General features: G+C 42.4%; 1 protein-coding gene across 1 annotated transcript in view; it reads left to right on the forward strand.

Moving 5' to 3' along the window:
- SPON1 (spondin 1) overlaps window positions 1-24,778 on the forward strand; it is a 256,861-nt gene that overhangs the window by 50,295 nt on the left and 181,788 nt on the right. The window contains 1 exon segment of the mRNA XM_047694020.1: window positions 22,379-22,512. Within this exon segment, the coding sequence (XP_047549976.1) occupies window positions 22,379-22,512 (134 nt within the window).

Below are 24,778 nucleotides of genomic sequence, written 5' to 3' on the forward strand. Positions count from 1 at the left end.
GTTATTTTCAAGTACAGTTAGGAGTTCAGAATATCAGCCAGCTGAGCTCTCAGCTACAGGCCCTTAAGGGATCCGATGTAATGAATATTTAAGAACAACTTACTGCTAAGATACTGCAATTAGTACAGGTAAATGGAAGCTTCAGATGTGCTCTTGCAAAACAGCTGTTTCTCACTTTTATATCTTAATCGTGACTTACCCATACATTGTTGTTTATTCTGAGGTGTTCCTCCCCACCTGGGGGCACGGGTAGGGGGTGGGGGTGGCAGGGGGGCTGTGCTGAGTCAGGGAAGAAGGGCAGCTGAGAGGGAGCCGGAGATTTGCCATCAGCCACAGCTGGATAGAATAGTGGCTCCATCCATTAGGAAAGCTGTGTGTTCCTCGGGAAATCACTAACTCCCCGCGACCCCACTTTCCTCCTCGGTAGCAAAGGTACTACCTATCTCAGAAGGGTGAGCTGCTGATCCAACAAAAGCATGCTTAAAAGCTCTCGCGCGTGGCTCAGTAAATTCTAGCTTCTTTCCCCTAAACCTCTGTTCCTTTACCATCTAAAAATATCGAGTTATAAATTCCTGCAATCTTTCGGTAGGGGCAGAGCAGGCAGCGTCCTTGGCTCTTTACCACATTTCGTGTAGGCATTGGACTTTATCTGCAGAAATCAAGTTGTGTCCTTGCCCTTCCCGTGGCAGAACACGCAGAAGCAGAGGGAGGAGCAAAGCTAAAAGCAGGTTCATGTCGGTTTACCTGGAAAACTAGCTGCCACCCAAATCTGGAGTATATCTGAATTTATTCCTTGCTCTTTCCCTTCCTAATTCTTGAAGATCTCTGCGGGTAGGATCACGTAGGATGGAGACAAGCCCAGGGAACCCCCAAAGGCTCTGGAGTAGAGCATATTTAAGAGGCGAGCATGGTGGGCCGATGGAGAGTGGCAGGAGGTGATGTGCGGGAAGTTGGCTGGGGCCGGCTCAAGCGGGGAATGGCGGCTGTTGTCCCTGAGTTTGGACTGTCAGTGCAGTGGAAAGCCATGGCGAGTTGTCACACAGGGAAGTGACATGATTTGATTTATGGTTTTCAGTGTGCCCTCTGGCTTCTGCAGGAAGATTGGATTGTGGGGGTTAAGGATGGAAGCCGAGAGAGAAATGAGGAGGTGGCCACTGTGTTTGTGGAGTGTGGGTGCTCTGTGGGTGCTGGAGAGAGATTCTGTGGAGGCACCGCTGGCAGGCAGTCAAGGCGAAGCTTGAATAAGACAACGTCGTGAAGACACGAGCATGTAGTACACATTTCACAAACGTGAGTTCCCGTCTTCCCTGGCTGGTGCTACAACTGTGTCTGCAGAGCAATGCTTTTCTCTTTAACTGGATTTCAGGGGATGATACATTAATAACTAAATTTTCTGGGCTCTGGCTTTATGCTTTGGAGCGAGGGCTGACCAGGAGACGAAGGCTGGCTCCCGCTAACCACAGCCTGCCTCCTGGGAGAGCTTGCCAAGGGAAGGAGAAAGTAAAGAGAGGCAAGAAGCAGGGAAAGGGGTTGGGGGGAGAAGTATGTAAAAAGCCTGGAAGGAGCAATTCAGGGGCCTCCTGAACCATAGGAAGGTGCTGAGTGCAGAAGGTGCTGGCATCAGAGCTGGGCTCTCATCCTTCAAAGTGACGGTGTAGGTATGATGTGGCAGTCCGCTGTCCTTCGAACTGGAAGGAATCCCCCAGGCCATCTCACCCGATGTCCTCATTTTAGGAAACAGCTCCAGAGAAGAAGGGATTTGTGAAATGCCACAGGGGCGCCTAGGTGGCTCAGTCGGTTAGGCATCTGCCTTCAGCTCAGGTCATGATCTCCAGGTCCTGGGATCGAGTCCCACGTCACATCAGACTCCTGGCTCAGCAGGGAGTCTGCTTCTCCCTCTACTTCTCTGCCTGCTTGTACTCTTCTCTATTTCTGTCTCTCTCCCTCTCAAATGAATAAATAAAATCTTAAAAAAAAAAAAAAAGGCCACATAGATAATGGCAGAGACAGGGCTGATAGCAAGATATAGTGGAAAAAGATTGATTTGTAAAAGAAGAGAGATCAGGGACATCATCCACACAGGAAACCTGTACTGAGCTACTGTTCTGAGACCCGGCTGTAGGCACTGGGAGCAGGCAGTGCAGTCAAACAGACAGGGAGCTCACCCCCCCTTTTATGGCAACTCTGCCACCACACACCAATGATTTTTGCCTCCATGATTCAGTTTCCTCCTCTCTGAAAAAGGAGTGGTAATACTTGTTTCATTTTAATTATTTATTCGTTCTGCAGAGATGGATTAAGTGTAGGGGATGTGCCTGGCACAGGGCTGGGGGCCGGTGACACAAAGGTAAGTGATATCCCGGCTTTTGGATATGATGGACTAGACTCAAGATGGTTTTCATCCCAAGCATCCATCAAAATCACCTAGGGCCTTTGAAAAAAGCACTGCTGCCCCAGTCCCACTCCCAGAGCTTCTGATTCAGGGGGTCTAGGTAGGGCTCAGGCTTTGCTATTTCACAGAAACCCAGGTGGCTCAGGTTTGGATTCAGACTATGAAGGAGCATTGGAGACATGAGGATCCAGGTGATGAGGGTGGAGCAGGGAGAGTGCAGCACAGCTGGCTCAGGCCTGGAAGGCTTCCCAGAGGAAGCAGCATGTAAAGTGAGATCGCAAGTAGAAGCCAGTCTGGCAACGAGAAGAAACAGGGTCTGGGGTTGCTGCAGGTCCTCTGGGAATTGCTGTGAGGGTTGGAGGGATCACAGATAGACACATTTAACACAGTCCGAGGCCAGAGAAGAGCACTGCATCTATTGTTCCTTTGCCTGTTTCTCTCTCTCCCTTTGTTCTTCCTGGCCCCACACCCTTCCCATTAATGTTCTTTCTCCTACAATGGCTGATTCTTCAGCTTCTAGTAATGATCTTGGAGAACTTCCTCATGTCCTCCATGAGCTGGTGAACTGCTCTCCTGTGGGCTCCCTGCCCACTGCCCCCAGCTCAGGGTGCCTCACTGTAGCAGAGTGGAACGCCTCACACTCTTGTCTGCATGATTGGATCAGTGTTTTCACCCCAACGCTCTACCTTTAGGCACATAGAGACGAAATGCATTCTCCCCAGATATTTGATTGTTTTGCAAGTGCTCAGCCCTCACAGACTGCTAACCAGCTTGGATGTGTTTGACAAATAACCACGGAGAGTTAGCATAAATCCACTCCTTAAGAGAGACCCTATCTTACTGTTACAATCTAGCTAGACTGAAGTTTGGCATTCCCTCAGGGGTGGAGAAGTTCACAGATATGTACCGTATCCAGTAAGATATAATAAGTCCATGCACGATGTCTGCTCTTTTCACACTAAAACAAACAAAAACAGAAACAAAAAAACTGAAAGGGAAACCTGACATGCTTTTGTGTCCTGGAGAATGAAGGCATCCTGTGACCTGTTTAAGCCCCTTGTGCAATAACCCTTAACAGTCCCTTCCTTACCTCTTCCTCAAGGTGAGGGGCTAGGGGGGGAAGGGAGCAGAGCTTTGCTCCTGTGATCGTATCTGCTGACTTAAGCAGAGTACAACCAAGCATCAGAGGTAAGGAAGAGACTGGGGCATTGGGGAGAAAAATCAGTTTTCTGCTGGAAATGTCATTGTCCAATGCTAGGGTAGGGGAGAGTCAGAGAGTCCCACTTTTCTATTTATAATCTTCAAAATGCAATGGAATAAAAAAAAAAAGAATTATATTCTTTTTTCTGCCTGTAAGGTGGCCCCATCCTTTTCCACCTCCCCCCTTCCTACTTTTCCTCATTTTGGGTCATGTTGACATATGGGTGAGACCAGAAACAAAGGTTGCTGGCTCATCCCAGCAGCCATCTGTCCGCACTTGCCAGTGAACTAAATTTGCCAAGAACGCCCACTCCACAGGCTCTTGGGAGAGGCAGTCTGATAAGCTTGTGTCTCCGATGAAGCCCACAGCTCTGGATGATTTGGACAGGGTGGGGAGGCTGAACCTGTGGGGGAACTGGGGCCCCCATGGAGCCAGTTTCTGTCTGGAGGTCCTGACACTGTAAGAATGATGGAAATGAGGCTGGGGTGGGGGGGGGGGGAGGGATCAACTCAAATATTTAAAGAGCCAGAGCATCTAATAAAATCTGGCAGGGACTAGTTTGTTTCTGCATCTGACCTTCCCAGAATCCTCTTCCCAAAAATCTAAGTCTTCTCTAGGCACACAGGGTGTTTCTGGAGGCTGGTGATGTATGTAGTGGAAGAGCCAGGGGTTCAGGGCTGGACCGCCGGGTATGAGTCCCCTGTAAGCCTGGGGAATCTGATTCAGTGACCCCATTGCTCTGAGCTTCAGTTTCTTCCGTGAGATGGCAGAGTCCCCTCCCAGGACTGTTGTGGGCTTTAGATGAGCCAACACGGGTAATACACGGAAACTCCAGCACAGCGCCTGGGACACAGAGGGTCTTCGGCAACCTGAAACTTCACTCTTAACTTTGTCCCTTGCTAAATGAAGTCACACCATCGAAAGTCCTCTCCATGTACGAGAACCATCCATTTGTCCATCCCAGAAGGTGCTAGCACAATAGAAAAAGGCTTCCCGAACAGCCACAGGCAGAGCCGGCTAGAGAGATGTACGCTTTGCTGAGCTGATCATAAATCTGAATGAAATAATTATGTATTCAAGAGCAATTCAGTGAGAAGATGCCTCATCTGCCTTGATGGGCTTTTCAATTACTCATTTTTAGTACTGCATTATACCATTCTCTGGCAATAATTATTAAACATTTCAACTGGATTGCCATAGAAAACTTAAAAGGCTGATTTATTTCCTAGGCACTAGACTACCTAGTATAATGTTCCCCAATTAGATGGTTCTGTTTGTTTAAACCTATTTATCAGAGTGATTTTCTAGCATTGAGTCAAAACTGGCACAGGCTCCCTGAGTGGAGGATGAGGGGACAATGAGTTAGAGCCATTGGATACAAGCACTAGCCTTGGGGTCCTGGGGGATGTGAGCCCAGGCTCCCCACTTCCTAGGCCCAGCTTCTGAATTCACAGGCTTGCTGGGATGATGGTGTGAAGTAGTGGATATGAAGTGTTAGCAGCAATGTAGAGTGTGGACTCAGTAAATGTAGATGTTATTGCTATGGCTGTGCACTGTGGGTAGCCCTGGATTTCCTGCTTATTCACATGTGTGGCTATCACCTGCTAGGCTCTGGGCACTAAGGGTGCTGCCAGAGCCCATTCTCTGTTGTCTCCAAGGGAAGTCACAGTTATTGGGCACCTAGCCCTCCCAGGCACCTTGGAGATCTTCCTTTGTCAGCACTACACTGCTATTTACACTGCTATTTACACCAAGACCCAGAGATAAGTTACTTTTTTCAAGGTCATTCAGTTACTAAGACAGAAATCAGACCCAGGTCTTCCTGGTTTGCAAGCCCAAACCGCATACTCTCTCTACCACCCCATACTGTCTCTCAGGACTCCGGGAGGCATATTTCACTTGGTTTGAAGGAGAAATCTTCCTTCTCTTCCTGGTTCTCCTGAAGGAGATGCCTCGTCTCTTACTGGGAATTACCTACCCCTAGTAAATTACCAGTTCTCCCCAAGTCCATTGCTGCCTGTCTTAGCATCTCCCAAGTTATTTTTTTTTAACCAAGGGCTGTACTGTAGATAGAGTGATCAGGCAATGACCCCAACACACACACACACACACACACACACACACACACACACACACCAGCTCCACTAAAGCTTGTCCACTGTACTTGAAGCTCCTAAGTCAAGCTGGGTAGAGGTGCAGGCCAACTGCATTGGTGCCAGGATAATAGTCTATAAGAATCCCTACAACATGACTGGAAATGTAATGAGATGTGAGAAAATGGGCTTTACCAGAATTATAGAGAGTAAGCATGAGATTAGAATAATGATAGTATGATATTTATTATTATACACAGTACACCACAATGATAATACACGCAGGGATAGCTTCCTGCCAGGAATATCTCTAACTATTTTACATATATTAATTCATTTAAACCCTTTCAGCCTATTGAGGTCAGGACTATTGTTATCTTCCACTTTACAGATAGGAAGAGTCCTTCTGGAAAGGTTAAGGAATTTGCCAGAGTTACACCACTAATAAACAGGCTGTTGGGCTCTTTACCAGGCCCTTCACCATTGCCTCCCACGTAGGAGGCAAACTCCCAAGAGTGTTTAAGTGACCAGAGATGGTGTCTAGGCTGCCTTCTAGGCTTCCTAGTAGCCAGGTGAGGTGTGCAAGTTCAGGGCCAGGAGCTGAACTGCTCAGAGCAATAAAGAGGGAACAAGTGCTGAGCCAGCAGTCTTCCTGCCTCCTCCTACACGGCACTCATCATCTCCTCCCAAGGAATGTTGGGCAAATATTTAGAGAATATCCTTTTGAAAGGAGGCCAGATTATTAGCCTGCTCAGGACACCCATGTGTCCTGGTCCAGCCCAGCTCCCAAGCCTGGCCTGCTGTGTTTGCTCTCAAAATGTGAAACAGCCCACATAGTAGGGAGGGTTAATCTGCTCTTCTGTGGTGTACACCGTACATCGGTTCTCAATACTCAGTTTCCATGGATCAGAGGCCATGTGTCCAGGACAAGGTGACAGAGGGGCCATCTACAATGCTCATGGTCACCTCTGCCCTGCTCCTCCCCCAGGTCCTCACATGTTCTCAGGTCTGAGAGGTGGTGTGCACACCCCTGGCAAAGAGAAGATAGAGCAGAAAGGGTAAAGGAGATGAATAAAATGAAAATAAGAATCTGTTGGAAGAGATGCTAGTGCAGAAAAGGATGATGGTAACTGGTGAGAGGATATAGCTAGGCACGGAGAGGTAAGGGTCTTGGTAGGGAAAGAGGGCAAGATTTGGACCTAAATCGTCACAGCCCCGAGGAGGGACTATCCAAAGCTACCCTGCACAGTGCAGCCAATCCAGACATTCCAATGCTGTTTCTGATGGTTCTAGAAAAACCTGAAAACATGTGGGGGCTTCTAGGACAAATGGAAAAAACAAGACACAACATTATACACAGAATACAAACACAACTATCTGCAGATTTCAAAACAGCAAGAGAGAAGAGTCTAGAAGGAAACAGACCAAAATGGCTGAAACAGCGGGACTTTCCTCACCTTTAGTTTTCTGTCTTTGTAAACTTTTCTAAAATGTATTTACGCCTTAGAGCAATAAAGGCAAAATCCTTCTTTAGTTTTTAAAAATCTATATTGAAAGCTCTTTCATAAATGACAAAGCAGATGTCTTTCCCTCCATGACTTTTGCACTAAAAAATAATAATAATAATAATAATACACATGGGAAACTAGAAAGTGGTGATTTAATGACCAGGATTATTTTCTTTGGATTCTCACTCAGATTTTACTTAAGTATTTCAAAATCCCTTCCTGGAAAGACCCATCAATAAAAACCTACATTAATTTCACTCCCAGAAAAATTAAAAATATGAAATTTAGCCATAAGAGATGATCATAATAGCCTAAAAATGTTAAGCAACAAAATGTTCAATGCTCTGAGGTTTTTAAAGTAAAATATGAAGAGTCCATACCATGGGCTGCTATGTAGTCATAGAAAATTTTATTGAGAGATATACTGAGTAGAAAAGAAAGTTGTTCATGATGTGCTATTGAGTGAAAAAGCAGGTCACAAGACAGTAACTATCATATTTTCTAAAATCTCAGGGGCGCCTGGGTGGCTCAGTGGGTTAAGCCTCTGCCTTCGGCTCAGGTCATGATCTCAGGGTCCTGGGATCGAGCCCCGCATCGGGCTCTCTGCTCAGCGGGGAGCCTGCTTCCCTTCCTCTCTCTCTCTGCCTGCCTCTCTGCCTACTTGTGATCTCTGTCTGTCAAATAAATAAATAAAATCTTTAAAAAAATAAAATAAAATATCATATATGTGTGTGTGTGTATATATATATATATACATATATATATATATATGTATATATGTATAACCTGAAAAGATACACATCAAAAGGTTAATAATAACTCTCTTGGGGGTAGTAGAATTATACATAGTACTTGTTTCATAATGTTTACTTCTCCATGTGTTCTGATATTCCTACACGGAACAAATATCTCTTATGTGGTCATAATAAAAATTTTAGACCTGCTTTACCTCTTCAGGATGTCCTCCTCCTATGTTAATATGATTAGTTAGCAGAAGCTGTTGGGGGAACATTTCCCTCCAGCTACAAAATACTGAGTGCTTGTTATGGGTATTGAACGCTTTGTAAATACAACCTCATTTATTCTTTATGGCAGTCAAGCAAGATGCGTTTTATTATCCGCATTTTTCAGATGGGAAAACAGACTTGTAGAGGTCAAGTGACTTGGCCAAAGTCATCCAACTAGAAATTGGCAAAGTCAAGATTTAATCCAAACCTACTTGACTGAAACGTTCATGCACTTTCCATCTACCATACTACTTTGCACAAATATCCAAAGAAAACATATTTATGAGATGATGTCAAAGGACATATTTTCCTTCATTCAGCCTAACCCACCCCATGTGTTATTGTCGCTTGCACTCTCGGATGCAATAATCCCTATTTAGATATTCTACTGCCCTCTCCCTCAGACTCAGCTCACCCACTACCAAGATCAATAAGGACTTGAGGACAGCATGCTTGAGCAACCACTCTTCTCAATTGAGGGTTATCACATCACTATCCCTAAGAGGCATCCTTGGTTGTGGTACCCTGCGTTGACTACTGGGCTCCTGAGTTCTACTCCCATCTCCCATCCCAGTAGGAGAAGTCCCTTTTTAAACTAAGGTCCAGGTTTCCAAACCTACCCTCTCCTGCCAGCTCTGCTCCAAGACCATGTTTTTAGGGCCAGTTTCCTGTTGTGGGTGCCATTCCAAGTTCTCGTTCCAATTATCTGATTTATCCTTGGTTCTCTTGTGGGAACTGGAGCCCCAACCCTGACCACCAGCCCTCACCTCTATGCCTGAGGCTCTGCTTCTTGAAGGCAAATGTCCAAGATGCCACCTACCTGAATTTCTGGACAGTGATTCTCCCAGATATCCCACTGCCATGGTCCACTCACTTCTTAGAATGCCCAAGACTCCATCTGGGGCCTTGACACTGTTTAGGTTAATCTCTTGAGGCTTCTGTCTGTCAGACCAGAAAGGGTAAGACAACATACCAGGAGAGGACCCAGATCAGAGCTGAGGAGAAGGATCAAGATTAGATTTAAGAAAGAAGTATTGTGTATTGAGTCTGAAAATAAAGCGAGGCCACAAATATGATGAGGCAGGAGTAGATACCCTAATGGTAAAGATGGGTCCTGAAGCAGCTTTCAAAATGGTATGGCATGTGATTCAGGACTAAGAGTGTGAGCAATGAAAAGTTTTAGAAACTCTCACAGGCATCCTGATGAGGTAGTCTAGAAAGCCCCTAGTATTGAAAAGGTCTATTCATGACCAGATGCCCAACCAGTTCCCTTAACTACAGGTTGCCAAGCATTCTGGAATTAAACCTTGTCCCCCTGTTTGAACCTGGATTTGTCTTACATGCCTATCACACCTGGCTGGATGGGGACTGGCCACAGGTCCCTTGAGCTCTCTCTTGAAGGGAGTCAAGCAGCCCACTTTATTTTTTTTTGAAAGATTTTATTTATTTGACAGAGATCACAAGTAGGCAGAGAGGCAGGCAGAGAGAGAGGAGGGGAAGCAGGCTCCCTGCTGAGCAGAGAGCCAGATGCGGGTCTCCATCCCAGGACCCTGGGATCATGACCTGAGCAGAAGGCAGAGGCTTTAGCCCACTGAGCCACACAGGTGCCCCAAGCAGCCCACTTTAGCAGCAAATCTCTCCCAAGCGACTTTAAATTAAACGTAGCCTCAAATAGTTTAATTTAGCCCATTTTTTTTTTTTTTAAAGAACAACAACTGGGGTTTCTGGGTGGCTGAATTGGTTAAGATTCCAACTCTTTTTTTTTTTTTTTTTTAAGATTGTATTTATTTGACAGAGATCACAAGCAGGCAGAGAGGCAGGGAGAGAGGAGGAAGCAGTCTCCCCGCTGAGCAGAGAGCCAGATGAGCAGAGAGCCCCTCTCTCTGCCTGACTCTCTGCCTACTTGTGATCTCTGTCTATCAAATAAATAAATAATAATAATAAAATAAAGTAATACATCATCACTGTAGAAAATTTAGGAAAAACAAAAACATAGAAAGGAAATAAAAATCACCCATAATACTACTACCAGACCCAAACGCCTGTTGTAATATGTCTTAATTTTCTGGTCTGGGATACTCAGAAAAGAAATCACAGATTGAAATGAGTGATAAACACTTTATTTAGTCAGATTAGTTGATGGCTAACATGGTGGCTCTATTCAGACCACAAGAAGGGTGGAGATTTTGGGAGATGGGGCAAGGTACAAGAGCAGGTTTTGATAGAATCAAAGCTTATTGGAAGAAGCTAATATTTTCTGAAAAGCAAACGACTTTGGGAGCATTCTCTGAATTGGAGGAAACAACTCCTTCTGTTCAATGTCTAATTACCATCTGGCAACTGAGGTTGTGGATAAACAATCATATTTACCTGAGGTGGCTTCAATGTCTTGGAAAACATTCTTTGTTTCAGTAGTGGGCCAAGGGTCTTGGTCTTACCCCAGCCTGGAATCTTTGTCAGAGGCAACTAGAAGGAACACAGGTTTTGGCTTCAGACAGTGCTGAATGAATGAATAATGGATCACCCTGAGCTTTATTTCCTCACCTGTAAAATGGAAATAATTACTCCCATGAAGGATTCAATGATGTGATCATGCTAAATAACTGACACATAGAAAATGGTAATTAAACATTAATTACTTTTGGCTTTACTGATATAGTCACCTAGAACCTCCCAAAGATTATAAATATTTAGGGTTAAAAGTTCCGAAAGTTGGGATGCCTGGGTGGCTCAGTCGGTTAAGTATCTGCCTTCAGCTCAGGTCATGATCCCAAGGTCCTGGGATCGAGTCCCACAGTGGGCTTCTTGCTCAGCAGGGAGCCTGCTCTTCCCTCTGCCTGACGCTCCCCATGCTTGTGCTCGCTCTCTCTCTCTCTCTCTGACAAATAAATAAATAAATCTTAAAAAAAAAAAAAAAAGTTCCAAAAGTTCCCATTGTGAACCAGTAAAGGGGGTTCTTACTAGAAGCCAAGTGCACAGGTCTAAGAAAATCACAATTGTTTGGAAATCCACCCTCACAACAATAAAGCTGCATAAGGGAAACTAAGTGCCCTCTAAGAAAATCTCAAGCAAAGTACTATTTATATTTACAAAGTACTTATGTGCATGTTGGTATGGGGTATTTAGTTGTGGACTGGTCCAATGTATGTGGTTCCGTGGGACTAAGCTTGACTAGAAAGAAACTTCTTCTTTTTTTTTTTTTAATTTATTTATTTGACAGAGATCACAAGTAGGCAGAGAGAGGAGGAAGCAGGCTCCCCGCTGAGCAGAGAGCCCAATGTGGGACTCGATCCCAGAATGCTGGGATCATGACCTGAGCCGAAGGCAGAGGCTTTAACCCACTGAGCCACCCAGGTGCCCCTAGAGAGAAACTTCTTACCTAACATGAGGGAATGACACTATTAGGACAGCCTGTGGCATAGGAAAAGAACACAGAGATTAGAGCCAAGTAGGACTCAAACACTGGTTCTGCCCCTGTCGGACTTGGACAGTTTATTTAACCCATCTATGTCACAGTCATTTCTTGAAGGATAGGCTTATCAGTTTTGCGGGGAAGTGGAAACAGTATATGTAAAGTCCTTGGCCAATATAGTCTCAAAAATGGTAGCTATTGTTATTATAATTAAGGCTATTAATTACCATCTAGAAAAACAAAGTCCAAAGTCAGAAGGAAGTCCAGGGAGTTGTCTAAGAGAGCTAAGGCAGATATTACAGCCCAGACACAGAGCTGGGAATCTCACAACCAAAGGGAGGAGGCAAGTACACCAAGTTCTTCAGCATGCAAATATTATGGAACAGGCTCTGTGCTAAGTACTCGGGAAACAATGAGAAAGAAACTAAGAGACATGGTGCCTGCCCTCATGTGGCTTACAGGTTATTAGAGAAATAGACATTAATCAAGGAATCAAACAAATATATGTAAAATTTAAAAATAAAATGTCTGAAAGGAGAGAGTTGGGTCGTATGAGAACATATAAGGGAAGAAAGTGCCATAGTGAAAGAAAACAGGGAAGGCTTTTCAATGAAAACAGTGAGCGAGCTGAGGTGAAGTAAAGGAAGGAGGGGAAGGAGGAGAGGGGAGAAGGAGGGATGAAACGAATGGGGAAGATGGAGGAAGGGAAAAGATGGGAGGGAAAAAGGAAATAGGAATTGGTCAGTCTTTGGCAAGAGAAAACACAAGTCCAAAGTAGCCAAATACAGAAAACAAAGAGGCACAGTATGAGGCTAGAGAAGTAGGAAGGTAGATTCAACTCTATTAAGGACTTCAGTCTTGATTCTAGAAGCAGTGAAAATATGTAAATTGTTCTAAGGAGGGAGATATTACAATTAAAAGTGTTTTTAAAAGATCACTTTGGCTGGCCATATAGAGAACAAATTGGAGAAAAGCAAGAGAGAATGTACAAAGGCTAGTTAGAATAACTTTATTTTAGTTCAGATTAAAAATGATGTAGCTCAGTCTGGATAATAGTAGGGATGGTAGTAGAAATTCAGGAGATACTTGGAAGGTAAAATGGGCAGCATTTGGATATGAAGGGGAGAGGATAGGAAGAGCCAAAGAGGACATCCAGTATTTCTGACTTGTACAACTGAAGTAGGGCCAGGTTAGGGGGAACATAGTTAAGTCAGTTGCTAATGCATAGTTTGAGGTGGTTTTGATCCAAGAGGAAATGCAGATAGAAGATAGAGAAGGTCAGAGATATATATCTGGAGATCAGAGGAATGACCAAGACTGGAAATACAAATTTGTGAACCATCCACACGTAAGTAGTAATTAAAGCCAGTTGAATAAGATCACCTGAAGAGATAAAATAAAGAGGGTTTAGGACTAACCTTGAGCAATTACAGATTCAAAGGCCAGTAGAGGAGGATGAGCAGTCAAAGAAAGAAAGTGGAGAAAGAGTAGATAAGAAAGTGGAGGCAAAGAGGAGGGCAGGAAGGAGCCATGGCACTAAAGTCAAACAGGGAGAGAGTGCTTTGAGAAGAAAGCCTACAGAGGATTTACTGGATTAAGAATTGCAGAAGGCACTGATGGTCTTAGCTCGAGCTGTCTAGGTACCAGGATGTTCCCCAGACTCCTGGAATTAAGCTGAGAAGGAGTGGGAGCTGAAGTGAAGACAGTAAGCATAGCCAACTCCTTCAAGTCATTTGATTGTGATGGACAGGAGACAGAACATCCCCTCCTGGGGAAGAATGGAGGGATAACTCAGGGTCACTTAATTTTTAAATTGGAGAGACCCAAACATGCTTAACAATTATGCTTAACAGGCTAGTGGGAATGATTCCACTGGGCCAAAAGTTGAATCTGGCAGGGAGAAAGTCATTCTTAGAGTCAGGAAGAAGTAATGAGAACAAATCAGAAATGTAAGAAAAGTAAGGGTCCTTTATTATAACAGCAAAGAGGACGACAGAGCAGATGCAAATGAGAGAATGAGGTACTATACATCTAATGACTTCGATTTCTTCTGTAAAGACACAAGATAAAACCATAAGTGAAAAGGAGAGATAAAAGTTGGAGGTTTGGGGAGAGTCGAGAAGATCTGAAATCATCGTTGACAAGAAAGGGAAAGTAAAATAACAAATAGGAAGTATTTGGCCAGAATCTAACCTGCTGAGGTCTTAATCAGATACACACAGCAGTGTAGCAGGGCAGACTCAAGACTAGAAGTCAGTTAACATAGAAGACAACTGGCCTTATCATGGAGTGAGTACTTTATCTAAGGTTGGGATTTCATCACATCAGGAAGATAAAATGACAGAGGTAAGGGAGTTTTAGAGTTTCTATACTATATATGTAAAAATAAAGACCTACAAATAGATAATACCATGTTGATAAGAAGAACAAGGAATGGGAACTTGCCCTTCTAGAAATTAAAATATAGTGCCATGGGCAGGGGGTCGTAGGAGACTAGAATAGAAAGTCCAGGACTAAACGTGAGTGTTTGGAAACCTGATATATGACTAGGTTGAATATATGCCCCATTTGCCTGGGAAAGTCTCAGTTTTGCCTGTTATCCCAGAACAGTGATTAATAACAGCCTTTTTATCCTTGTTTAGACAATAAATTATGTTGTCATTCTATATATGACAGAGGTGGCATCACAAAAAAGTGGGGGAAAGATGAATTAAGTAGCATAAAAAAAACTCACAGTGTGAACTTCTGGTGTCCTATCCCACGTATAAGAAGTAGAAGTCAACACTGTATTCTTTTTTTTTTTTTTTAAAGATTTTATTCATCTATTTGACAGAGAGAAATCACAAGTAAGCAGAGAGGCAGGCAGAGAGAGAGGAGGAAGCAGGCTCCCCGCTGAGCAGAAAGCCCGATGCGGGTCTCGATCCCAGGACCTGGGATCATGACCTGAGCCGAAGGCAGCGGCTTAACCCACTGAGCCACCCAGGCGCCCCAACACTGTATTCTAATGGCAAGTAAAAAGCTACGCAAACTGAAAAATCAATAGCTCTTAGATCCCTCAGAGAAGTAAGTCCACAGGGCAAACCACTGGCCCCAATATTGGGGGGACAGGAGGACACAGAGGATCACAACTCACCAGAGCAGAAATCTCCACATGCCAACATAGGAAAACCTCAACTATAATTGCAGATTAATATTAGGGGCTCAGTGTGGACAATTCTGAGAGATAAAAAACTCCAGAGGCACCCAATCATTGGGTTGAGGATGGGGGACAAAATTTTTGAGCTTTACCTCCAGGAATTCGATTAGATTCTCAAAGTGAGTATCAGAGAAAAACTATGTTGTGCTTCTGGCAGGGGGAGGAGAAAAGAAACCATTTATGAATACACCAAAGCATTCTGTTCTTTAAAAGAGCCTGCCCTCAGGAGAAACTATTTTACCAGAGCCTAACCTGCTGAGGTTTTATCAGAGCCTCATCTGTTGGGAGGGAGAGAAATACTCAACACCAGTCCCTCCTGCTTTCTATGTGGTGGAAGGAAAATACACAACTGCAGATACTTCAGCCATCCAGTACTATCTAAGGTGAAGGAGGGTGGTCATGGGGATGGCTGAGAAGCCTAAGTGAAGTTCACAGTCCAGGGGCACAAGTCACCAACCAACAGACTGAGACCTGATCATAGCACTAGAGAACACATCCCCTCCCCAACAACTTTCCACCACATTACTAAAAGACGATTTATTTTAATTCCTTTTACCCAGTACATCATATCCACCTTTCAGCAAAAAATTAAAAGGCATACTAAGAGGCAAAAAACACAGTTTGGAAAGACAGAGAAAGCATAAGAAGCAGGCATGGCAGAGATGTTGGAATTAAGACTGGGGATTTAACCAAAGTGATTACTATGCTAAAGGATCTAATGGATAAAGTAGACAGCGTGCGAGAACAGATGGGCAATGTAAGAAGAGAGACAGACACCCTAAGGGAAAAAAGAACAAAAAGAAATGCTAGAGATCAAAACTTTGTCAAAAATGAAGATTGTCAGGGTGCCTGGGTGGCTCAGTGGGTTAAAGCCTCTGCCTTCGGTTCGGGTCATGATCCCAGGGTCCTGGGATCAAGCCCCACATTGGGTTTTCTGCTCAGCAGGGAGCCTGCTTCCTCCTCTCTTTCTCTCTGCCTGCCTCTCTGCCTATTTGTGATCTCTTATCTATCAAATAAATAAATAAAATCTTTTTAAAAAATGAAGATTATCTTTGATGAACTTAAGACTGGACACAGCTGAGGAATCTCTGAGCTTAAGGAAATAGCAACAAAACCCTCTAAAATTGAAAAGCAAAGAGGACAAAGACTGAAAAAAACAGAACAGAATATCCAAGGACTGTGGGACAGCTATAAAAGATGTAATATATGCATAGTGTGAATACCAGGAGAAGAGAGAAAGGAACAGAAGAAATATTTGAAACAATGGGGACTGAGAATGTCCCCAAATTAATATCAAACAACAAACCACAAATTCAGAAAGCTCAGAGAATGCCAAGAAGGATAAATATCCAAAAAGACTGCACCTAAGCATATCATTTCTAAGCTAAAGAAAATCAAAGGTAAAGAAAAAAATCCTGGAAGAAGCCGGAGTGGGGGGAAAATTCTTACCTATATAGGAATAAAGATAAGAATTATATCCAACTTATCCTCAGAAACCATACAAGTAAGAAGAAAGTAGAGTGAAATATTTAATGTGTTGAGAGAAACAAAACACTGAGAACTCTGTACCCTGTAAAGTTATTCTTCAAATGTGAAGGAGAAATAAAGACTTTCTTGGACAAATCAAAATTGAGGGAATTTGTTGTCAGTAGATCTGTCTTGCAAGAAATGTTTTTAAAGTTCTTTATAGAGAAGAAAAATAATATAAGTCAGAAACTTGGATCCCCATAAAGAAAAGAAGAACATCAAAGAAGGAATAAGTGAAGGAATAATAAAAAATTTTTTCTTATTAATTGATCTAAATAATAGATCATAATAATGATCTAAATAATTATTTTTCTAAATAATAGCAGCAACAATTCATTCAATTATATATGTTTATGCCTACATACATACTTATGAATAAGTAAAACAAATGACAACAATAATGCAAAGGAACGGAGGAAGGAACTAGGAATATTTGGGTATCATAAGGTGACTGAACTATCTGTAAAGCAGTATAATATTATTTGAAAATAGGCTTGAGCTAGTTGTAAACATATACTGTGCACTCTAGGATAACCACAAAAAAGCAAATAAAGGATATATAATTGATTTGCAGAGAAAATAGAATCATATAAAAATGGTCAAAGACAAAAATGAAAATAAAAAGGTAAATAGAAAACAAGTGTGGCATATTAATCCAGCTGTATCAGTAATCACCTTAAATATTAATAGTCTAAATATGCCAACTAAAAGATTATCAGAGTGGATCAAAAACAAGACCTTGATATGTTGACTACAAGAAACCCACTTTAAATATAAAGGCACATGTGGAGGTCTGGGTGGCTCAGTGGGTTAAAGCCTCTGCCTTCGGCTCAGGTCATGATCCCAGAGTTCTGGAATTGAGCCCCACATCGGGCTCTCTGCTCAGCGGGGAGCCTGCGTCCCCCCCCCCCCGGCCTCTCTGCCTACTTGTGGTCTCTGTCCGTCAAATAAATAAATAAAATATTTTAAAAAAAATATAAAGGCATATGTAATTAAAAGCAGAATGAAAGATACACAATGCAAACACAAATCGTAAGAAAACAAGTATAGCTATATTAATATCAGACAAAGCAGACTTCAGAGCAAGGAAGGTTATCAAGAACAAGAGGAGCATTACATAATGATAAAGGGGTCAGTATTCTAAGAAGACATAATAATCCTTAATTGTAAGCACCTAACAACAGAGCGTCAAAAATATGTGAAGTAGAAACTGATAGAACTATAAGGAGAAATAGATGAATCCACTGTCATGGTTGGAGACTTCAACACCTCTCTATTACATATGGACAGACCCACCAGTCAGAAAATCAGTAAGGACATAGTTGGACTCAACAGTACTATCTATAAAGTGGTTATAATTGACATCTACAGACTACTTCATCTAATAATAGCAGATTACACATTCTTCTTAAGCTCACATGAAACATTCACCAAGATATACCATATTCTGGGCCATAAAACACACCTTAACAAATTTAAAAGAATAGAAATCATATAATGTCTGCTCTCAGACCACAGTGAAATTAAACTAGAAATAACAGAAAGATAGCTGGAAAATCCCCATTAACAACACATTTCTAACCAACACATGGGTCAAGGAAGAAATTTCAAAAGAACTTTAAAAATATTTTAAACTAAATGAAAAAATATAACTTTAAAATTTGTGGAATGCAGCAAAAGCAATGCTTAAGGGAAATTTATAGCATTGAACGTATATATTAGAAAAGAAAAAGATATGAAAGCAATGATCTCAGCTTCCTCCCTAGAAAAAGAAAAGAAAATTACATCCAAAGTAAATAGAGAAAAAGAAGTAATGAAAATGAGAGAAGAAATCAATGAACCAACAAAACCAAAAGATCGGCTCTTTGAAAAGATCAAAAAAATTGATAAGCACCCAGCCAAGCTAACTAAGAAAAAGAGAGAGAAGACAAAAACTGCTAATATCAGAAATGGAAGAAGGAACATTATTACGGATCCAGTGGACATGAAAGGAATAATAGAGGTCTATTGTGAACAATTCTGTGCCCACAAATTTGATAACCTACATGAAATGGACCAATTCCTTGAGAGAGACAATCTGTCAAGACTTAAACAAGAATAGACTGTATCTGACTCTGAATAGGCCTATATCTATTAAAGAATTGAATCAATGATTAGTAATCTCCCAAAACAGAAAGTACCAGACCCAGATGGGTTCACTGATGAATTCTACCAAACATTTAATGAAGAAGTTATACCAACACTCTACTTTCTAACTCAGTCTATTATGCCTGTGGCACCCTAACACCCAAACCAAAGACTGCAAAAAAGGAAAACTGCCGACTCCTATTTCTCATGAATATAGATCCTAATTTCCTCAACAAAATGTCAGCAAATTAAATCCAACAATGTACAGGAAAAATAGATACCCTAACCAAGTGGGATTTATCCCAGGTAATGCAAGGCTGGTTCAAAATTTGAATATCAATTAACATAATCCATCATTTCAACAGACTAAAGAAGAAAAATGTGATCATTATCAGTAGATGTGGAAAAAGCATTTGGCAAAACCCAACACCCATTTGTGATAAAAACCCTTAACAAACTAGGAATAGAGAGGAACATCTCAACTTAATAAAGAGCATCTACAAAGAAAACTTGTCCCTAATAGCATACTTCCTGGTAAGAAACTTGAAGCTTTCTCCATAAGATCAAGAACAAGGCAAGGATATCCCCTCTCACCACTCCTTTTCACCATTATACTGGAAATTCTAGATAATGCAATAAGACAAGAAAAGGAAATCAAAGGTATACAGATTGGGAAGGAAGAAATAAAACTCTTTTCTCAGATGACATGATTGTCTACGTAGGAAAATCTGAAAGAATCAATAAAAAAACCTCCTGGAACTAAAAAGCAATTATAATAAAAGATTACGGTTGTCAGGGGTTGGAGGGAGGGAAGGATGAACAGGCAGAGCACCAAGGATTTTTTTTTTAAAGATTTTATTTATTTTTTTGACAGACAGAGATTACAAGTAGGCAGAGAGGCAGGCAGAGAGAGAGAGGAGAAAGCAGGCTCCCTGCTGAGCAGAGAGCCTGATGTGGGGCTCAATCCCAGGATCCTGAGATCACGACCTGAGCCTAAGGCAGAGGCTTTAACCCATTGAGCCACCCAGGTTCCCCTTAAGGCAGTGAAACTATTCTGTATAATACCATAAAATCTCAGTGGTGAATGCACGTTATTAATCATTTGTCAAAACCCATAGAATAAACAGCACCAAGAGTGAACCCTCATGTATACTCTGGACTTTGGGTGCTGGTGATGGGTCAGTTTGGGTTCATCAGTTGTAATAAATGTACCAGTCAGGTGCTGGACATTGATAATAGGGAAAGTTGTTCATGTGTGGGGACAGGGAATCTATGGAAACTCCGCATTTTCTGCTCAATTTTGGTGTAAGCCTAAAATGCTCTTAAAAAATTAAGTTTAGTGATTTTTTTTTTAAAGATTTTATTTATTTATTTGACAGACAGAGATCACAAGTATGTAGAGAGGCAGGCAGAGAGAGAGGAGGAAGCAGGCTCCCTGCTGAGCAGAGAGCCCGATGCGGGTCTCGATCCCAGGACCCTGGGATCATGACCTGAGCCGAAGGCAGAGGCTTTAACCCACTGAGCCACCCAGGTGCCCCTTAGTGATTTTTTAAAAGCTGCTCACAGTGTGGATAAATTGGAATTGGAACCCTACTCCACTGTATTAAAAAATAAACTCTAAATGGATTGAAGACCTATATGTGGAAGGTAAAATTACAAAGCTGATGGTTAAAAACAATACAAAACAAAACCAAAAACTGGAAAATATCTTTGCGGTCTGTTTTTTAGGCAAGACCACAAAAGTGCAAGCCATAGGAGAGAAATTGGTGAATCTGACTAGATGAAAGTTATTTCTGTTCAGTGAAGAATTCCAAAAGTAAGATGAACCTTTGAGGGAACCTCCCACTACATGGTTTATATTACTGAGAAGCTCTCATGTGGGTTCGTAAGTAGAGCAGCGTGAAGAGCTTCATTGCAGCAATGTTTGTGGAGGTAAAGATCTGGAAGTCAGCTGACTGCACGTCACTGGGGGAATGGACTGGTGCAGTAGAATGGTAGACCACAGTCAGAAGCAATGAATTACATTCACATATAGTAACTTCGACATACAGGTATCCCCACTTCTTGAAAGTTCATGTTATGCCACTTTGCTCGTATGGAAGACCGACACTAGTACCTGTTTTCATCACCTGAAAGAAATCCAAAGAGGATTTTCACTTTTATGAAAAGGGCAAAAAATGCAAATAGCACTCAGCTTTTGTTTTACAGTGAGCCGTTTAGAGGCAGTGCAAAACAGCAAGAGAGATACGGCCAAGCTCCTTCCCCAGAAACTACACTCAACATCTCAGCCTCAAGGCCCGTATAGCTTTGAACTGTGTCTGGGAGCATCTGTGTTTTATCTGGATTTATTTTGTGCATCTGTTAGCAAGATGTGTCCTAAGGTATCAGAAAAGCCTGAGAGAGGTTATTTTTGGGGTCTGGGAACACTTAAAAATTTTTTCCATATAAATTAATGGTAATTGCTTCTTCAGTTTATACCATTCCAGCTTATAAAAGATTTCATAGGTATACTCTACTTTCAGATAGTGGGGGGAACCTGTATCTTAAAAACGTAAGATTAAGTGAAAGAAACATTAAAATACAAAACAGGGCACCTGGGTGGCTCAGTGGGTTAAAGCCTCTGCCTTCAGCTCAGGTCGTGATCCCAGGTCCTGGGTTTGAGACCCGCATCAGGCTCTCTGCTTAGCAGGGAGCCTGCTTCCTCCTCTCTCTCTGCCTGCTTCTCTGCCTACTTGTGATCTCCATCTGTCAAATAAAAATAAAATCTTAAAAAAAAATAAAATACAAAACAATTCTAAGTAACTTCAAGAAAGTTACATATATATGTATATGTATATATATACACACACACATATAATACATACACATATTTTATATATACATTATGTATTATATAAACATTTATATGTTTATGTGTATACACACACACTCAGAAGGGCATATATAAGTGGGAGTAGGATAAAGAATATTGAGATAAAAACTATATAAAGAAGATTGCTTTTGCTTCATCCAGGGATATAAATATATGATGAACTAAGGAGTTTGAGTGACTTCGTTTTGTTTTTTTTTACCTGCTATCCTAAAAGAAATATGAATTTTTAAAGTAAAATAAATACAATATGGATATTATCATCTTATTAAATTGTATTTGAAGATTAAATGAGTAAGTCAGATAAAGCACTTAGCTTAGTGCCTAGCACATACTAAACACTCAATAAATGTTATCTGTTATTGTTATTAGCACTGCTCACGACACAGCAAATACCAGTCAATTGAAGTTGGCACTTGGATTTGGATGATTCCCCCCCGAGAGATCCTTCCAGGTCTAATAGCCTGTAATAATACTAGAGAGATAGGCAAGTTCTGGCAGCATTTCAGGGGAAATGCTGAACCAGTCTTGGGGAATGGGAATGGCTACCAGATTTTTTGCAGTGTCCTCAGAAAGCTTGATGGTTAACTTGGGAGAACTCTGACACGGTGCACAAACTCGGGAGATAGAGACTGCCGAGGAAAGAGTGCCGTGAAGCTGGGATAGAGTTTATGTTCTTTGGTGGACTTCCTCCAAAGGGGTGTTTTCTTTTAGCATTTCGATTTCAAGTTATAAAACTGTAGATGAATTGCAAATTCTAGCTATTTAGAGAGTGTTGGCTTTGGATTATCCCCTCCCCTTCCTCTTCCTCCTCTTCCTCCTCCCCTGAAACTGGAGAGCAGAGCGCAGGTGCCAAATCCCTGCCCTCATGTTAATTCAACAAGCGTTGACTGGGACTCTATGCCAGGCACTATTCTGATGTCAGGGGATATAGGGCTGCTAACACAAAACAACAGGTTTAAAAATAAAATTGAGGAAGTGTCAACTCGGAAACTTAAGAGCCTTCCCAGAGTGATGTTGCATTTTAATGTGTTTACTTTCCACAGATCATAGATGAAGAAGAAACACAGTTTATGAGTAACTGCCCCGTTGCGGTCACGGAAAGCACCCCACGGAGGAGGACACGGATTCAGGTGTTCTGGATAGCGCCCCCAGCAGGAACAGGCTGTGTGATTCTCAAGTAAGTGAACCAGGGGGTCCGTGGAACACTTCACTCTCCCTGTGGTCTGTCACGGACTTCATGGTGGGGTTGCAGAAGGAAAAGTGGCTTTGTTGGAGCATCAGGTGAGTGGCATCATCTCTCTCCCCAGAGTTATCTTAACTCTGAAATGGGGTCAAAGGCCATCACTAATGCAATGCTGTAAAAAGAACCATTTGCCCAAATCTCTATTTTTAGAGATTTCAGTGAGTCTCAAATTCAGTGATTCTCTTGGCCACGCTCCACCTTCTAGAGATATTAATACTAGGGCTGGCTAAGAAAAGTTACAAATCAGGTAAGGATGCTCTCTGACTTCCTTCCTCTGGAATTTAACACCACTATCCTTAAATTGCGCTAGGCTGACCAGGGACCCAAATGTAACCTCCTTAGTCTCTGGCCCTACTTTATGGTCTGATTTTCTTCTTCGTGTCCTCAAAACTGCCCTCCTGTGCCACTTCCTACCTGGTCTCCTAACCCTCCCTTTGTTAAGTTACAATACGTGATAAGAGGTATTAACTTGGGGCACCTGGGTGGTTCAGTCGGTTAAGTGTCCGACTCTTGGTTTGGGCTCACGTCATGATCTTGGGGTCCTGAAATCGAGTCCCACATTGGGCTCTGCTCTCAGCTCGGAGACTGCTTGAAATTCTCTGCTTCTCTCTCTCCATCTGCCCCTCCACCAACTTGTGTGCACACATTCTCTATCTCTCTAATAAAAAAAAAATTTTTTTTAAAGAGATGTTAACCCGCTCATAGTTTTCCTGTGTAAGGTAGCATTATCTCAGACCTGTGCCTTCAAAATGGTATGCCATAGGGTGATGTTCAGGGAGATGTAAATAGGTGGGCAGGAAACCAATTTCTTCAGTTAAATAAGTTTGGAAAATGCTGTAAACTCCATCCCCTTCTTGCAGATTCACAACTATCATTAGCAGATTCAAGGTTTTACGAAGTCCTACTCAAATGAAATGTGTTTAAATTGGTTTCACCAGAATTTCCCAAATTTATTTGACTCCCTTTTTTTCCTGAGACATATATTAACATTCACGGGTTTGGGAAATGCAGCCATAACCTATTTTAAATAGACTTAAAGACCATATAGAGGGATACTGGGAATTTTAAGATTTCAGACAAGCAAATCATCACAGGTAGATGGACAAGGCTCCAATCTTGGCATCTAAGAAGCCATTTTCCCATGAAGGTAAGGGGCTGGGACCTTCCCAACCATCTTTCTCTTATTTGAGTCCCCTGGGGCCTTATTTTATATATTTACACCTCTGGCAGGTGGACATTTCTACAATTTTAGAACTGTGACTAAGTCCAGCCCAGCTCTGGGGAGGGGCTAGTAAGGAGGCATTCCAACAAGGCAGTCTGGTCCCTGCAGCTTCTGGACGCAGCTGTGCCTGGCTTATGGGAAAAAGAAAAAAAAAATGCCCATAGAGGTCTCTGGAAGCCTCTGTCTATTGTCCAGGCCTAGCCTTGTTTTTGTCTAGCCTCCCTTTGCTGCCATCTGTCCATATATCCCTTGTTTCTTGGTTTGATGCAAGCTGAACGGGCTTACTCAGATTCCTTGAGAAGATTGTCTCTTGGCATCAGTCTGTATCAGTGAATTTTTTTTTTTTTTTAAAGAATTAGCAGTAGAACTTTCAAGAATGAAATCTTATGTATAAACCCAGTACATAACACGTATCTAGTATTTAGTTAAAATACGGGAGAAGGCCCCTGGAAGTAAAGGCCCCCGAAATGAGAACACACGGGGGCTATTTATCGAGTGCTGACTACATAGCTAGGGAGTCAGCTGCCACCACTAGCATTTGGCGGGGACTCCAAGACCAGAGAGGAGTGGGAAAGCTTTATAGGGGAGAAAAGGGCAGACTGCAGGTATATTCTGATTGGAGGGTAGGGTATTAGCTTGGGGAGGCTGGAAGCAGGATAACTAAAAGTGGAGCATCTTATGGGATTGGTTTGGAGAGCATGTTTGGCTTTCCCTTGTTAGTCCTGAGTTGGAAATAGAGGAGGCAGTGGGGGCAAAAAATTAAAGGAGCTGGTGGTCATTCATAAGTCCTAAATATTCTGGGCTGACCCTTCAGGGGTGTGTGGTTTCCAGGCTGATTGCTGCCAAATTTGGGGGTCAGAGTTCTATTGTTGTGGTCACATGTGGCCTGCCTTTTGTCCATTGGTGTTTCCGGTGTCTCAGCCTGGAGATCAGGTTCCTGGCGTGGCTTTCTTGTACCCACACTCTGGCCCCAGGCTG

This window comes from Lutra lutra, chromosome 10 (genome assembly GCF_902655055.1).
Source record: "Lutra lutra chromosome 10, mLutLut1.2, whole genome shotgun sequence".
Taxonomy (NCBI): Eukaryota; Metazoa; Chordata; class Mammalia; order Carnivora; family Mustelidae; genus Lutra; species Lutra lutra.